Raw genomic sequence first — 17,344 nt, forward strand, 5'->3', positions numbered from 1 at the left:
ATGTTTGAACATACTGAACTAAATACTGACAACTGAAACATTAAAGGGAGGAACGGTTGTGTAAAGGGGACACAACCGTTGGAACAGGCTGGAACAGGTTGTAACAGGCTGGAAACCACTGTTTTAATCTTGAACATTACATTTTATGAGTTTATCAAATATTTTAATGTAAAATCTTACTCTGAAAAGCAACTAACTGCAGTTGTCAGTTAAGTGTGCTGGTGTATGAAGTATGTTTTATATGCGAACTACCTGAAAAGTACTATGACAAAGTCATAAACAGGTTAGACATGGTTCATAAATGGTAAATAGACTTGTATTTGTACAGGTGTCATTTGATCCATTATCATTCACACCCATTCATCACATTGATTTATTTAGGGTTATTTAGGACATGGACTGGAGGATCCGATCCAACCGCTGATCTTTTGATTGAAAGACAACCAGCTTTAACTCTGAGCCACAGCACCCAGGTTAGAAATGGTTACAAGTTAAAGTCAGCGCTTATTACAAAATTTGCAAATACATAATCAACTTCTGTGATTACAGTTGTTTTCAATGCTAACACACTAACATGACACATAAAGCACAATTACTGAGACTAACACTGTGAGAGCAAAACCTAAGGTCAAGTCTCCAAAACTCTAAACACATTTTCTGCTTTACATTTAATTTGCAATTCAAAGTGACACTTTTTGTAACACACTACACACAGTTCACTACATGAGACACAGGACTCTCACATAAAGTCACTTGTCTTTCAAAACACTGCCAATCAAAAGCCACAGCCATGGACCAATTGACCAATACATGTGTCACCTGGTCAAACACCTAATAGCTTGATTGTCAACTAATCAATCAGGATGTAAGCGCTATACAGTTATTTTATGATTGCTTAAGCACAGTATTAAAAACAGGACTCATTTTGTCAAAACATAATTGTTCAGTAAATAATGAGAAACCAGATAGGCTGGTTTATTACTATCATCTAGTTCTATCACATTTTTGATATGAATTAACACACTTAAAAAACATTATTTCGCAGTAAGAAAGTTTTGTCCTTGATTGTAAATAATCATCTTAATGATTATTATATACAGTATAGCTAAAAAAGTGAATCTGTTTGTGTGCTGATATTCTTCCTATCGTGTGTACACATCATTTATAACTCCCTGGGATCAACAGCAGATTACTCACCAAAGCACAAAAACAAAGTCATGCAAATAGTTTATCCTGAAGAGAAACTAACCTGAAGGCATACAAGGTCAGCTACTTGTTGAAAAGAAGGTTTACTGGTGGCCTGATATAATGATGCTGATGTTATTGTCTCTGTGAGAAGTTTTTATTTTTCTTGGACAGTAATTAGAAAGGAAGTTATAAGAGTTGTGATAAACCTCTGGACCAAAAAGCAGTATTAATGATGCCCGTCCCTACATGTGTCTGCATGTTCCATGTTCTTGCATCAATAAGTGGCAGTTTGAAGCATGAACAAGCATGAATCCTAAATGAATAACAACACACCTTTACTAAACCTGTTTGTACATGAAGAGCAATCATTATCAGGACAAACTGGTTTGGAGATTTACAGCATCTGGATTGTGGAGATAAGTTTTTTCTACATGTTTAAAATTAGGTGCAAAAACAACATGACTTTTCAATGACAATGTTAATGTCATATCAGTTTATAGACATAATCCTCATAGTTGCTGAGTAAATTAGCCACAAACATGCAGAATTACACATCTTTACACGTTGACACGTTCTGTTTCAAGAGCATTAGGCTCCTGTGTGAACACACCTACTAACAGGTCTTAACTACTATGTTATAATTGATCACACATTTATAATATATATATAGTATTTCTGGTGTGTGTTACTAAACATGCTTGGGAACTGCATGCTTGGGAACAGTGGGGCGACTGTGGATAGCAGGGCCGTCTTTCAGAGGGTCGGCGGTTCAATCCCCGGCTCTGCTAGTCGCATGTCGATGTGTCCTCGAGCAAGACACTTAACCCCAAAATTGCTCCCGTAGTTGTGCCTACGGTGTAGAAATGTGATCTGAATCTGAATTTTAAGTCGCTTTGGATAAAAGCGTCTGCTAAATGACTGTAATGTAATGTAGGTTTGTGTCAGGCAATTTAATTTTAGGGTCAAATCTAAGACGAGAAGTTTTAAGTAAGAAGAATTTGACAAGAACAAAGTTGGAAAATCATTTGTTCATCTCACAATAAAAGCTGATGTTAGTGAGAACATAAAGAAGCTTTTAGATAATTTTACAACATAAACAACAAAGAAGCCAAAGTACATGTGGCACTTTAAAAGTGAACTTTATTGGTCAGTATACCATGTCAAATACATTCAATTAATTTAGAATCAGTGTAGATTAAGAAAAAAATATTTTTAAGTAAATAATGAGAAAACATAGAATGGTTTATTACTATCATCTAGTTCTATCCAATTTTTGATATATGAATTAACACACTTAGAAAACATTATTTTGCAGTAATAAAGTTTTGTCCTTGAACATGAAAGAAAAAAGGTCAGATCATTCTTTGAAAATTCAACATACAGTACGTACTGTGATCAAGGTTCAGGATTTATCACACATTTATAATATATATAGTATTTGTGGTGTGTGTTACTAAAAATGCTTGGGAACTGATGTAGATTTGTTTCAGGCAATTCAATTTTAGGTCAGATCTAAGATGAGAAGTTTTAAGTTTTAGATAATTTTACAACATAGGCTAGGCAAGTTTATTTGTATAGCACATTTCATCAACAAGGCAATTCAAAGTTCGTCACATAAAACCATTAAAAACATCAAAACATAAGGCAAAAGAAAAGGAGATTTAAAAACAATTAAGAACATTGATGAATGAAGAAAAAAATGTTAAATCATGAAATACATACATACAAAGTCTATGCACAGATGCAATGAGACTGCCGCGGCGCGAATTTGCAATGGCGCGACGCGATTGATGCGAATTCGCGTCAAACGGCAAATCGCCCCAAGCGTGTGAGTTGAAATTTTTCAACTTCAGCGAAATATTCGCGTTACGCCCCAGCGCGATAGCCTATCAGCGTTGAGATGCTCCTGTCATCACTGACTTCCTGCCGTTGTTGAATCAGGAAATAAATACTGTAGCCGTCTGTGTTCACCCAGAGCTCTACAATACCACATATCAATAGAGACCGGACCAAACTATGTGTATAAATATTTGTGTAAACCATCCGGTACAAACAATGAATAAATGCTGCCGTATTTACGCCTGTGTGACGTTATGTTGAGTGTTGATGGAGCTGCTACAATGTTAGCTTAGCCTAGCACCATCCGAGCTCCATTGAGAAGACAAGTAGCCTACAAATCGGCATCATTACGTAGTTGTTTCGGAGTCCCTTTTTGTCGGTTTATTGTCGTTAAATCACAGCCAAATCTGTTTATTTTGTGTTCATACAGCTGTAGTAAACAGCGACGTGTGGCTTGCTAGACACAGTGAATACAGCTCGATAAAATCCACGGAGCTCCTCTGGACAATATTATAAACCCAGACAAGACGGCATTTAGTTTCCCGGGATATCTGTGACTTCCACAACACGTACTAAGCAGAAATAGAGGTTATTTTTTCCATGGTTAATGGCGGACAGTTGAACGGCTTTCAGGGCAATAAGCCACGCCCCCTCTTCGGCACGTCCAGCGCGGTTCGCGCGAATGAACACAAATAGTCCCCGGCGAGACCGGTGGCGCGAATGACGCGAATGTGAACACGGCATTAGACCTGTACAGTGTAAACCACAATGTACCTGGTTTGAATCAGACTGGGGACCTTTGCTGCATGAAATCCCGCTCTCACCCCCCACACATTTTCTGTCTGCATCTGATCATTAATCATTCAAAAGCAAAAATGCCCAACAACACATAGAATCTTTATGCATGTCTTTCACAACAAGCTAATTCAAAGTACATATCAAAACAACACTCAAAGAGAACCTGGATAAGATGAGTTGACAAAAATGGTTGAGACCAAATCCAGAGGCCTCACGTCTCTAACCAGCGTGCATGCAGGGCTCTTCAGTTGGTTGTCAGCTGTGCAGCTGCCGGCTGGGCGGACCAGCTCTAGTGTAATAAAAAGCATCGTTAGCATTATTCAGAACAGCTCAATCTGGAGGCATTATGTAGATATTTTAACTACAGTTTTACCAAATTAGTGGTTCTTCGTCTGGGCTTCCCTTTAGTTCTTTGTAGTGTTTCTTCACCATCACAAGCTCCGATGTAACGTCTAAAAAAACATGTTAACATCAAGTTCACTATTAATCACACTATTGGAAATTTGTTGACATATTCATTTCAGTCAATATTTTTAATGATTATCATGTTATTATTTTGCAACGTTGCCTTTACCTGGGATTGAGTCACCATCTGTCTTGAGCGACAGCTCGATTGATTTCTGCACTGTTTTTTCCAGATTGACCAGGATGTATTTCTAAATTAGCATAAAAATCTTGATCACTCACACACAAAATGTGTCTTATAACAATAGCTGAATGTTTGTGAAAGGGCCTGCAGTGTGTTAGTAGCAATAGCAGCATTCAACAAGAGGCATATTCCACTTGATTATATATATGATGACCTAGAATTGTAGATAAAGATAAGCAGCACAACATGTTTTACTATATCCTCATCGTACGACTTATTATAAAATGTTACAAACCATCAAGTCCCTCAGCTGTTTCAACATATCAGCTTTAGCTTCCTGAAACATGACGTTTTTTAACCCAAGTACGTGCTTCACAATAGTGTCCCTCATATTACTCAGCATGCCGTCTCCTTTAATTTGTTTTGAAACTGCAATAAAACAGAAAACTTCTTCTTCTTTGTTTCTGTATTAAATGGTGCTGAGTTTACATTACTCTGAGGCATTTCAGTGTGTTTCAACATTGGTGATATTTCTTTTTACACAGTGGCGCACTGTTACATTAATGTAGCTTCACACAACAGGAGATGCACAGCAACACTGAGTGAAACTAAATTACTGAGACGATTGAGTCAAATTCTCTGTAAGTTTTCCCTCATTGTCGACTGCCATGTCAACACTGAGGGTCAGACTAAATATAAGAATATATTGTTGTTAAGGAATTGGTACACCCACTAGTTCACTGTGATACCACACAGACATCATTTCTACGTCAAAAGTATTCAGTGTCTTGATGTTGTTTGATGACATTGCTGTACTCTCTCTTTAAAAAAAAGAAAAGGTACTTTTTAATGTTTTTTATTACCAGAATAAATTCTGAAATTATTTTGAATTTTCTGGTCTCTGATTATAAAATTAAAATAAAATGTTTACAGTGAAACTGGATTGACCCAACGAGCATCGCAGGGGAGAAACTCTCATGATGCAGTGTGGTCGGTAGTTAAAGGTTTTAGTGGTGACCTGATGTAATGGCCTCTATGATCCCTCTTTTCTTTCTATTTTGTTCAATTATTATTGCATTAAGTTATTATTTTTCTTGCACAGTAATAAGAAAGGAACTATAATTGTGCAAAATGATGCCCGTCCCTATTTAAGGCCCATCTGTGTGTCCGCATGTTCCATGTTCTTGCATCATTAAGTGGCACTTGCATGAACAATGCATGAACAAGCATAATACATTCCACTACCATCAATCGTTAATTAATAACAACACACCTTTACTAAACCTGTTTGTACATGAAGAGCAATCATTATCAGGACAGCCTATCCCAGGGGAAGAGCACTCTTACCTTTAGGAGACTAGAGGACCCCACCAGAGATGAGCAACACTGGACTTTGGTTGGAATGCACAAAATACAAACCAGTTTTATTTGTTTTTTACAGAAAGGAAAAAAAGATTAACAAAAATGAATACCAAAAAATCGATGTAAAAGTTAATACAAAATGTCAAATGTTAAGAGTATGAACCCTCCAGAAGTCATCCAAAAAAGGCCAAAAAGCCTCGATCCTTTGCTGTCTCCTATATATACGCTTCTCCTTGGCGCTTCCTGCAACCTCCAGGTCCATATATGGTAGACAACAGATCATTCTCAAATCATTGGACGAAACAGTCCTAATAGTCTTATCACTTCTGACAGACCTACTTTTTAGGGTAAACAACCCCCCCCTTTGTGGAAGGTGTGTAGTGGGAACTTGTGATCCATGCAGCTGACTGCCTGCACATATGTCCTCTTCTTCTGAGACGTTAAGAACTACTTATTGTATATTCTCATGTTCTACGCTTTAAGGATAAAAAGTATATATCGGTGTGTCTGTTACACAGATAAAGCACTTCTTATGCTTCTCTAACTTTACGGCCTGAAGCAGGATGTTCCAGTACACAGGCCCCATTGAACAGGATGTCTCTCTAACTAACTGATTAGTTTCCTGAGTTTACAGCCTTTCTCTCCTGGTGACTGTCAATCATCCTGTCAGAGTGAGTTCACTAAAAGTTCACTTATTTCATTAGTTTTAACAAACAGTCAACACTACAAGCACGTATGATTATATTTTGGTAAATGATAGAAAGTCACACATTAAATCAAAATCATTGAACCATCCCTAAACAATATGGGATTACATGTAACGAGTATATTGATATCTGAAAATACAACTCTTAGCTTGATAATAAACAATAGATCGTAACTCATCATAGACAATGGAAAGACAATAGAGGATAAACAACTTGTATGAAATACAAACAACACATTAAGATAGGACCTCCTGTCTGGCTCGAGGTTACAGGGGTCATGTTTCATACATGCCGGTTTAGGTGTGAATCTACAACACGCCTAGAAGACTAAATTGTGTAAGTGTCAGCCAGATGCTCAAACCACAGGATGCTGCCTTAACGCTTTTTGGGGTCTCGCCTCTCGCTCCTCAGGCAGAGAGGTGTTAATCATTTGGTGTATCAATTATTTTAATTGCAGAATAGAGAGATGGGTTTCTAGGGTGTAGTGTGTCTCGGACATTCTTGGTGGACACTTCAACAATAGAAAGAAGGTCAGATCATTCTTTGAAAATTAAACATACAGTACGTACTGTGATCAAGGTTCAGGATTTATGTTAAACACCCATAAAATCATTGGAATGTCAATTAAAATTGGACTAAAAACGTATAGAAATCAAGAAAAAAATGTTAAATCATTAAAACAAAATGTATCTGGGACATCATAGTGGACCGGTCTCTAAGACCTGTACCCCACACACATTTTCTGTCTGCATCTGATCATTAATCATTTAAAAGCAAAAATGTCCTACAAAAGATAGAAAATATAGAATTTCTATGTCTTTCACAACAAGCTAATTCAAAGTACATATCAAAACAACACTCAAAGAGAACCTGGATAAGATGAGTTGACAAAAATGGTTGAGACCAAATCCAGAGGCCTCACGTCTCTAACCAGCGTGCATGCAGGGCTCTTCAGTTGGTTGTCAGCTGTGCAGCTGCCGGCTGGGCGGAACAGCTCTAGTGTAATAAAAAGCATTGTTAGCATTATCCAGAACAGCTCAATCTGGAGGCATTATGTAGATATTTTAACTACAGTTTTACCAAATTAGTGGTTCTTGATCTGGGCTTCCCTTCAGTTCTTTGTAGTGGTTATTCACCATCACAAGTTCCAATTCAACGTCTTAAAACAACAACAACATAATGTTAACATCAAGTTCACTGTTAATCACAATATTGGAAATTTGTTGACCTATTCATTTCAATCAAATATTTTGAGTAATTTTAGTGATCATCATGTTATTATTTTGTAACGTTGTCTTTACCTGGGATTGAGACACCATCTGTCTTGAGCGACAGCTCGATTGATTCCTGCATTGATTCTTCCAGATTGACCAGGATGTATTTCTAAATTAGCATAAAAATCTTTATCACTCACAGACAAAATGTGTCTTATAACAATAGCTGAATGTGTGTGAAAGGGCCTGCAGTGTGTTAGTAGTAAAAGCTGCATTCAACAAGAGGCATATTCCACTTGATTATATATATGATGACCTAGAATTGTAGATAAAGATAAGCAGCACAACATGTTTTACTATATCCTCATCGTACGACTTATTATAAAATGTTACAAACCATCAAGTCATCCAGCTGTTTCAACATAACAGCTTTAGCTTCCTGAAACATGACGTTTTTTAACCTATGTACGTGCTTCACCATAGTTTCTCTCATATTATTCATGCTGCCGTCTCCTTTAATCTTTTTTGCATCTACAATAAAACAGAAAACTTTAGTCAATTAAATGTTATTATAATTACATTCTGCACAATTATGATGAATAATGTGCATCTTTACAGTGTCAGGTTTTATATGTGATGATCTTTATCGTACCGTCATAGCATTTCTGCATGTTTGTCTCAATTGTTGTCGTCAGACTGCTGTAGATTGTTTTCTTACGGTCACAGATGATTTTGTTGAGTTTTGTCTTAATCTGTTCTTCCTAAGAGAGAGAATATGAATCGTAGATCCACATATTTTAGATAAAATCAAGGTAATATACAAATAAGGCTCATCATTTTTCAAAGGGCGTCTCCAGTTGTAACTGACATTGACTGTATTGATAGACTTCTTCATATTCAGTGTATATATGTTAACAGCTAAAAACATCTATATTTCATTTATTCTCTAATGTCTAATGACATTCTTCATGTCTGCTGAAGCCTTTCTGACCTGGACTAATAGCTTAATAAAGATTAACGGTACTATTCTCCTCTTTTACCTCTGTAATGAGAAATATCAATTGCAGTTCGACATCTTTGTACTCTGTCTTCTCTTTCATCATCTTCGTGTCAAGTGAAAATGAATTGAGGACTCCGCTGAAAGGTCCACATTTTCCTTCATTTCTGAAACATGTTAACAAGTTGAAATGTTTCATAAATGCATCATTGACAAGTTTGTATTTCAATAATGTAATTTGTATGTATGCATTATATCTCATAACTTGTATAACTGTATAATGTACAATTTGTTATTTCTAGACATTCTCCATAGTTTGTACAATTAGCCTGCTCAGGGTTTTATGTCTTTATTAAGTCATTTCTTACGGGAAGGTCTTCTTGAATTCCTCATCAATGCTCTCAGTCAGGCATGAAGATAACTTCATATTGAGGTTTATTTGTTTCCCCTTTGTTGTCTTGTGTATGCCATCATGTTGTACTATACACTTCAGTGTCTTGTGGAAACCCCTACCTGACTTATTCTGAAACAAAACAGAAAAAACAGAAACATTTTTAAGACATTCATATAAAGTGCAAAATCCGTTGTAATGATGTTGTAATAATTCAAATACGTACAGGATGTATCACAGACTTCAAGGCTTTTTCACATGAACTTTTAGATTTTTCAACCCCCTCACTGAGGCACTTTTCAAAAGCCTGATAAGTCTCTTCCATTGGTTTCCTGACTTTATCAAGTTCATCCCTCATCTTTTGTTGAAGGACTGTGTACACAGCTGTCTTTGTGTCAGCCTGAAATCAACAACAACACATTCAGTATTCAAAGCAATGAAACCATTCTGTTACTTGACTGAGTTTTCTTGAGTTATTCACATTTATACAAACTGTTGTTGATTTTGAGTGAGACCACCCTTTAATTACTGTCGTTATGCAGGCTCTCTGAAGCAACACGAAATCAGGAAACTTTATTGATAAAATATATGTATGGATGACATTACATGTAAGTAGTCTGTCTTTGACTTTATGTTTTCACATTATTTTCTGTCAATATTAATGATTAAAGACAAAGAAAGAGATTTTATTTCTTGATCTTACCCCTCCTCTACGGCTGGCCCCTTGAATCAGAGAGAGAATCCCACGAGCTCCAGACACACAGTTTAACGTCTCTGAGTGACAGTCATTGAGATCCTGCAGAAATTCCTGAAGTTTGGGTATTTCTGTAAAAAAAATGTAGTTTGCATCTTACATAGTTACAAAACAGACGAACATTTTATTGCCATAATCCAAATAGTCATTCTTGTTTGTTTTGTTAAAGTAAAGTAAATCTAAATGTGCTCATATATGAAGACTTCACCTACCAGTGTCGTCTTTATCTCGACGTTTCTGTTTTAGAAACTCTTTGGAGCTCACTGTGAACACTTTTAGACTTCCATCACTGAAATGTTTCTGAAAAGAAAACGTTTTGGTTTTAAGGAATGCTTAGAGTCGTAGACAATCTTTATGTTATACTTTCTGTCAGTCTATAAAACTCACCTTAACCTCCTTTAGTTTGCTGAATTCTCCTCTCACTTCTTTCTTGGCTCGATCGTTTTTTTTCAATATCAAAGCACGAACACCAGCTGCTGAACTAAATGAAAATATTTGCATTATTTTGCACCTCAAACAGTTTTTGGAGAACTGAAACCTCAAATTCCAACTTTTTTTGCATCGAGAATAAAAGTCTAAATGATCTCTTTTAAACCTGCAGCTGTAACTATCGAATCCACCATTTATACTGAAACGTGCATCACTTTAATTTACAGGTCCGTGATCTAATAGGAAGTTTTCTTTTAACATATATGTATATGTACTGTTGGCATCTTAAATCACTTACTGCTCTTTTGAATCGTCTGAATCTTCTGAATCTTCCATGAGGTCAGACTTGGTGCAGATAAAGTGAATGTGCTGACACTGGCCACCATTTCCCATGAAGCTAGAGGCACTTTCCAGGATCTCCCAGGCTTCTCGCTCTGATGCAACTCGATTCATTTCAGTCACGATCCACACAGTGGAACAACTTCCAACGACCTGAAGGGACATGACAGCAAGTTAATTATGATGGTCATCAGTACTTTGTAATATCATGATGTCACAGTTTAACACAGTAATACACTAAACAGCACTGCATGTGATGAATTACCGTTTTCCACATCTTGTCCCTGCTCTTGTTACGATCCCCATTTCCAGGAAGATCCACAAGTGTGACGTGCTTCAGAAGATCATTATTTGGCACCTTGATAGTCACACACTTCACTAGTGGCCAATACCACCTCTTTACGTCTTTACCTTCTCCATCTTTTGGGTCGCTTCTTGTGTATCTGACTAATTTTGCAGATAGCTCTTTAGCCTGCAATAAATAATAAAATGAGATTAATGCAACGTAAGAATATTTCATTCATATGCACAGACCCCAACTTCAAACTGCTTTACAAATTGTACAAAAGAATTAAAACAAGAAAATATATAAAATAAGAGCAATTAAATTACCCCATCATTGAAACAACAAAAGCAGTGTTGAGATTTAATAATACAAGATGTCATTTAATGCTAATGTAAAATGTTTGGGCACAAAGATGGAGGAAAAATCCTGATTGGATGTTGTTAAAACAGTTATATAAATATATTTATCTACCGGTAGACAAACTTCTTCATGATTTTTCTATAAAGGGGACATTTTCTATGGGTTTGTAGTTTTCGAGGACAGGTGCATCAAGGCTCTGTTTTTAAATTTCACATACTGATTTTACTTTTACATTTGTACATAAACCTCAATAACATTTCCCTCTGTCAGACAGACAAGAAGGCTTCTTATGAAGTGATACAAGACTTTTACTCTTACTCACTGTTTTTACTGTCAAAATCTTCCTCTTGGAAAGGAGAAATTCTGGGATCTCTTTGAAATATCTGTCATTCATGAGGTCATCAACAGATTTGATTTTCCAGTCTTCTCCATACAGCGCTGACAGCTTGTCATCTATGTCCCGACAATCATCGTCACTTTCCTGATCACTTTCCTGATCCGCATTATCCCCAAGGAAATTTTTAGAGAACCACAACTCATCTTTCCACTCCTAAATAGAATTTAAAAAATACCTTTAACTTCGTTAAATCATATGGCATACATTTGGCATAGTTTCACGTAAACAAACATATTCAGCTCATTTTACCTCTTTTGTAATGAACTCAATGTTTGCCTCATACTTTGAGTTCTGCATGTTAGCCTCCACTTTAATCATGACTGAGGTACATGCTCTGATGTCTCCAGAGGGCAGGAGATCCTTCTCTCCAATGACGGCATTTATCAAAGAGCTCTTTCCAGCCCCGGTTCTGCCAAAGACACCAACCACCTCCCTCTTGTCTGTCTCCAAATCACTGATTTTTTTCCTGTTGTATAAGAGTTTATGTGCGGGTTAATTAATTTGTTTCAAAACATAAAAACACTGATAGAATGTGTCAAAGTCAGAAAGAGATCCGTCTATGAACAGCCCTCTTCAGCATATTGTACTATCTTCAGTAGAAGTCATTTACTGTACATTTTGGGTAAATTAAGACTTTTTTTTCAAACAGAACTAGAATTAACGCCTCACGACTGAATCCCTCAGACAAACAGTCAAGTTGCAGTTTGCATCCATGTCTTTCCAAATTGTCATCACTTCATCATTTTATCCTATTAGACATTTGTGTGGAATTGTCATAATTAACTGAATTCTTCAGTTATGATCAAAAATGTGTTTTGTGAGGTCACAGTGACCTTGATCTGTGACCACCAAATTGTAATCAGTTCATCCTTGAGTCCAAAACAAATTCCTTCGAGACGTTGGTGAGAAATGGACATACGTACGTACGTACGTACGGACGGACAAACCCATGATGTCTGGCTCAACACTATCAGTCTTAAATCTCTTAGTGAAACTGGCCTCTGGTCAGCAGTGGAACCAGGCCCGTATAACATATTAATATGGAAACTTTAATAAACTTTATACTTACTTCAGGAAGTTGTTGAGCTTGTTGTCTTGGGGAGGTATTTTCTGACTGACACATCTCATGATGTCTTTCACCTTAGACACTACAGACGTGAGAGGGACTTTCTCTGCCAGGTCCATGTAGGATAAGATTGATAAGATGACAAGATTGCATATGGCAGCAAATGAGAGTATTTTTTGTGGCCAAGCTATAGAAACACACATTTGCTATGTAAGTAAGCTAAGTAAAAATGTTATTACATAAAAAAGTTAACCCTATAGTAAGTTGTAGGTTGCCATTGTTTGTAAAGTATTATAAATACCTGAGTCTGATCCTGGTTTGATGACAAGTCGTTGTTTTCTAGTTGGTGATTGACGTTGGCTGGACTCATCCTGAAGATCTGACTCTCTCTTTACTTTTTGGATATTTTTATTTGGTAAAATAAAAGCAAAAAGAAAAGTTTGTTGCATCTACCTCTCACAATATTTAAACATGTTCTCGATATAGTTTCTTAGTCAAAGTAAGATATTACCACCTTACAAAACTTCAATGAACACTACATGTAACCAATAAGATAAAGTGTGTCTCACCTTTATCACTTGTGTCACTGGTGGACGGACAAACCTGAGGGTGAACATGAACATTTGTGTCTTAAATCAATACTAAGTGGCCAAGTAAAAGTTTGAGCAGACATTGAAAATATGATCTATATAATTATAATAAATGCCTTATGATGCCTGAGTGCTTGAAACTTTATTCAACTTACTTCAGCTGATGATTCAACTGTTTCTGGATTTGCTGTGTTTTGTTCATCCTAGTGACGAAAGACAATAGTTGCAAATCCACAATAGTAAATAAATGTTAAAATTCTAGCACATGCTATTATTGTTAATGAGTTATTATTATCAATTATGTGTCAAGAAAACAGAAGTCTGTGCTCCTATAAATTATAAATACAGTATTTGTGTAAATTGTGTTCACAGTACAGAACGTTACCTTTAACAACTTGAGTCTGTTCTTGAAAATTGACCTTGGTCCCATTTTTGGGATCAAGTTGTCGATTTCGTGATCATTCAGAAGGTAAAGACTTTCTGTGTTAATTTCATGTTCTGCAATTAACAAGAAGAATTGCCAGCATTAGTCAGAACTGATCTCTCCCATTTTATTAAAACGATGTCTGTCAAGAATATGTCAGCATTGTACTGAAGAACAACATTGCAGCATTTTTCATAGTTCTTTTAGTTCTGTAGATGCTTATACGTTTCAGTATTGTTAGGTCATATAAACACTTTATAAAATCTGTGCCCATAAAAGAGTCATGGTAATACTTTACCTTCAAATATTGGTATCAACTGGCTGAGATCCCATTCCGTTAATTTATTACAAACAAAATCATCCATGACCACGAACGGCAACTGGAAGGTAAACAAATAATCATGTTTTAAATCAACCACTGCAACATTGGAGAGTTACATTTCACTGAAGGAAAAGAAGTTATGAAACTTCTATTATCAGACTCAAGGAAAAAGCAAAGACTGAAAAAACGAGTCACGTCACAATGAACGGTACAGCTCATATAGACATACATCAGTTCATACAACAACTGAAATGATTAATCAATTCATCAACTAGTCAATTGCCAGAAAAATAATTTGCAACTATTTTGATAAAGTCAATTTTCATGTTAAAACATTTTATGGCTCCAGGTTCTCTTTATCTTATTTTATATTTAATATGTTTAGCTTTGGCAACAGTCCTAATTTAAAAAATATTAAATAAAAATAATGCTTGTTGGACCATTGTGAAGGTGTCACTTTTGGCATCTGGGTAATTGTGACAGCATTTCTCACTATTTTCTCAATTTGTTTACAAACCAAACAAACAAACGATTAAAAGAGAAAATGTTCAGCAGATTAATCCATGATGAAAATGATAATAAATTGCCGTCCTACACCAATTAATTAACTACAACAATAAAATCCTGCTTCCTGCAGGAGTTATGAGAATCTAATGATATAATTGAATAACAGGCATACGGGCTATTGTTCTGCATTGAAATACATTCAGTACCTGTTCCTGAATAAACCACTGCAGCACCAGGCCTGTTTAAATACTCGAATGCAGGGTGCGTCGCTATCAGCATACGTTACGTTTACGCAATCTCCCATGTAGCGTTAGATATCTGGCAATATGTTGTTTGTCCCCAAGAGTACCAACTTTTCATCAAGTCGGGATAAGGGCACTTCATTATTTAAATTCTAGCGTGTAACTTTACAGCCTTTTGTTTGTTATTCACGGAGGAGATCTTCCGGCTTTCAAACGGTCAATAAGAGATTAAAAGAGAACATTTCAATAAGAATCACCCGCGGTGTTTGATTTCCTTAACATCATAATATTAATTCCAGCAGTTACTTGTAGCGTGTAGGCAATAGATGTAGATCGATGCCGGTCCTCCAAGGTGGAGCAGTCCTTTGTTCTCAATAGTTGTCCGACACCACACAGGAAAAAGAAACCTAAAGTGTTTTTGATTCCTGGTTGTGAAACTCCTCCCATGATGAATCTCCCTACTTATGTATTTCTTTTATTCGTTCTTATGAAAATTGTCGACACAAGACCGTGTTCTGCTACACAAATTTGTTTGTACTTTTCTCAAATAATGTGGGTAAAATGATGTATAATTTAGCTTTTTGAGCCTCAAACTGTAAATGACATGTTTGAACATACTGAACTAAATACTGACAACTGAAACATTAAAGGGAGGAACGGTTGTGTAAAGGGGACACAACCGTTGGAACAGGCTGGAACAGGTTGTAACAGGCTGGAAACCACTGTTTTAATCTTGAACATTACATTTTATGAGTTTATCAAATATTTTAATGTAAAATCTTACTCTGAAAAGCAACTAACTGCAGTTGTCAGTTAAGTGTGCTGGTGTATGAAGTATGTTTTATATGCGAACTACCTGAAAAGTACTATGACAAAGTCATAAACAGGTTAGACATGGTTCATAAATGGTAAATAGACTTGTATTTGTACAGGTGTCATTTGATCCATTATCATTCACACCCATTCATCACATTGATTTATTTAGGGTTATTTAGGACATGGACTGGAGGATCCGATCCAACCGCTGATCTTTTGATTGAAAGACAACCAGCTTTAACTCTGAGCCACAGCACCCAGGTTAGAAATGGTTACAAGTTAAAGTCAGCGCTTATTACAAAATTTGCAAATACATAATCAACTTCTGTGATTACAGTTGTTTTCAATGCTAACACACTAACATGACACATAAAGCACAATTACTGAGACTAACACTGTGAGAGCAAAACCTAAGGTCAAGTCTCCAAAACTCTAAACACATTTTCTGCTTTACATTTAATTTGCAATTCAAAGTGACACTTTTTGTAACACACTACACACAGTTCACTACATGAGACACAGGACTCTCACATAAAGTCACTTGTCTTTCAAAACACTGCCAATCAAAAGCCACAGCCATGGACCAATTGACCAATACATGTGTCACCTGGTCAAACACCTAATAGCTTGATTGTCAACTAATCAATCAGGATGTAAGCGCTATACAGTTATTTTATGATTGCTTAAGCACAGTATTAAAAACAGGACTCATTTTGTCAAAACATAATTGTTCAGTAAATAATGAGAAACCAGATAGGCTGGTTTATTACTATCATCTAGTTCTATCACATTTTTGATATGAATTAACACACTTAAAAAACATTATTTCGCAGTAAGAAAGTTTTGTCCTTGATTGTAAATAATCATCTTAATGATTATTATATACAGTATAGCTAAAAAAGTGAATCTGTTTGTGTGCTGATATTCTTCCTATCGTGTGTACACATCATTTATAACTCCCTGGGATCAACAGCAGATTACTCACCAAAGCACAAAAACAAAGTCATGCAAATAGTTTATCCTGAAGAGAAACTAACCTGAAGGCATACAAGGTCAGCTACTTGTTGAAAAGAAGGTTTACTGGTGGCCTGATATAATGATGCTGATGTTATTGTCTCTGTGAGAAGTTTTTATTTTTCTTGGACAGTAATTAGAAAGGAAGTTATAAGAGTTGTGATAAACCTCTGGACCAAAAAGCAGTATTAATGATGCCCGTCCCTACATGTGTCTGCATGTTCCATGTTCTTGCATCAATAAGTGGCAGTTTGAAGCATGAACAAGCATGAATCCTAAATGAATAACAACACACCTTTACTAAACCTGTTTGTACATGAAGAGCAATCATTATCAGGACAAACTGGTTTGGAGATTTACAGCATCTGGATTGTGGAGATAAGTTTTTTCTACATGTTTAAAATTAGGTGCAAAAACAACATGACTTTTCAATGACAATGTTAATGTCATATCAGTTTATAGACATAATCCTCATAGTTGCTGAGTAAATTAGCCACAAACATGCAGAATTACACATCTTTACACGTTGACACGTTCTGTTTCAAGAGCATTAGGCTCCTGTGTGAACACACCTACTAACAGGTCTTAACTACTATGTTATAATTGATCACACATTTATAATATATATATAGTATTTCTGGTGTGTGTTACTAAACATGCTTGGGAACTGCATGCTTGGGAACAGTGGGGCGACTGTGGATAGCAGGGCCGTC

The 17,344-nt window shown here is 36.2% G+C and overlaps 1 protein-coding gene across 1 annotated transcript; it reads right to left on the reverse strand.

Moving 5' to 3' along the window:
* Positions 1-2,302: 2,302 nt before the first annotated feature.
* LOC142939716 (nuclear GTPase SLIP-GC-like) lies at positions 2,303-15,179 on the reverse strand. The gene is made up of 24 exons (XM_076082854.1): positions 15,108-15,179; positions 14,029-14,110; positions 13,692-13,804; positions 13,462-13,509; positions 13,286-13,319; positions 13,018-13,110; positions 12,720-12,822; positions 11,900-12,116; positions 11,576-11,803; positions 10,873-11,079; positions 10,567-10,760; positions 10,227-10,320; positions 10,052-10,139; positions 9,789-9,910; positions 9,312-9,485; positions 9,063-9,217; positions 8,738-8,861; positions 8,350-8,458; positions 8,095-8,228; positions 7,785-7,866; positions 7,564-7,642; positions 5,762-7,479; positions 4,199-4,277; positions 2,303-4,114 (listed from the first exon to the last, which is right to left on the reverse strand). Coding segments are annotated over exons 2-22 (2,466 nt in total). The 5' UTR covers positions 14,096-14,110; positions 15,108-15,179; the 3' UTR covers positions 2,303-4,114; positions 4,199-4,277; positions 5,762-7,478.
* Positions 15,180-17,344: the final 2,165 nt, after the last annotated feature.

Source organism: Anarhichas minor, unplaced genomic scaffold (assembly GCF_050575085.1).
Source record: "Anarhichas minor isolate MPS153535 unplaced genomic scaffold, ASM5057508v1 ptg000107l, whole genome shotgun sequence".
Classification (NCBI taxonomy): domain Eukaryota; kingdom Metazoa; phylum Chordata; class Actinopteri; order Perciformes; family Anarhichadidae; genus Anarhichas; species Anarhichas minor.

Coding starts and splice junctions, on each gene's coding strand:
- LOC142939716 (XM_076082854.1), bottom strand. CDS start 14,095: ATGGATGATTTTGTTTGTAATAAATTAACGGAATGGGATCTCAGCCAG. Junction 12,117..12,719: donor AAGCTCAACAACTTCCTGAA/GTAAGTATAAAG, acceptor CTTATACAACAG/GAAAAAAATCAGTGATTTGG. Junction 10,140..10,226: donor GCAAACTAAAGGAGGTTAAG/GTGAGTTTTATA, acceptor TTTTCTTTTCAG/AAACATTTCAGTGATGGAAG.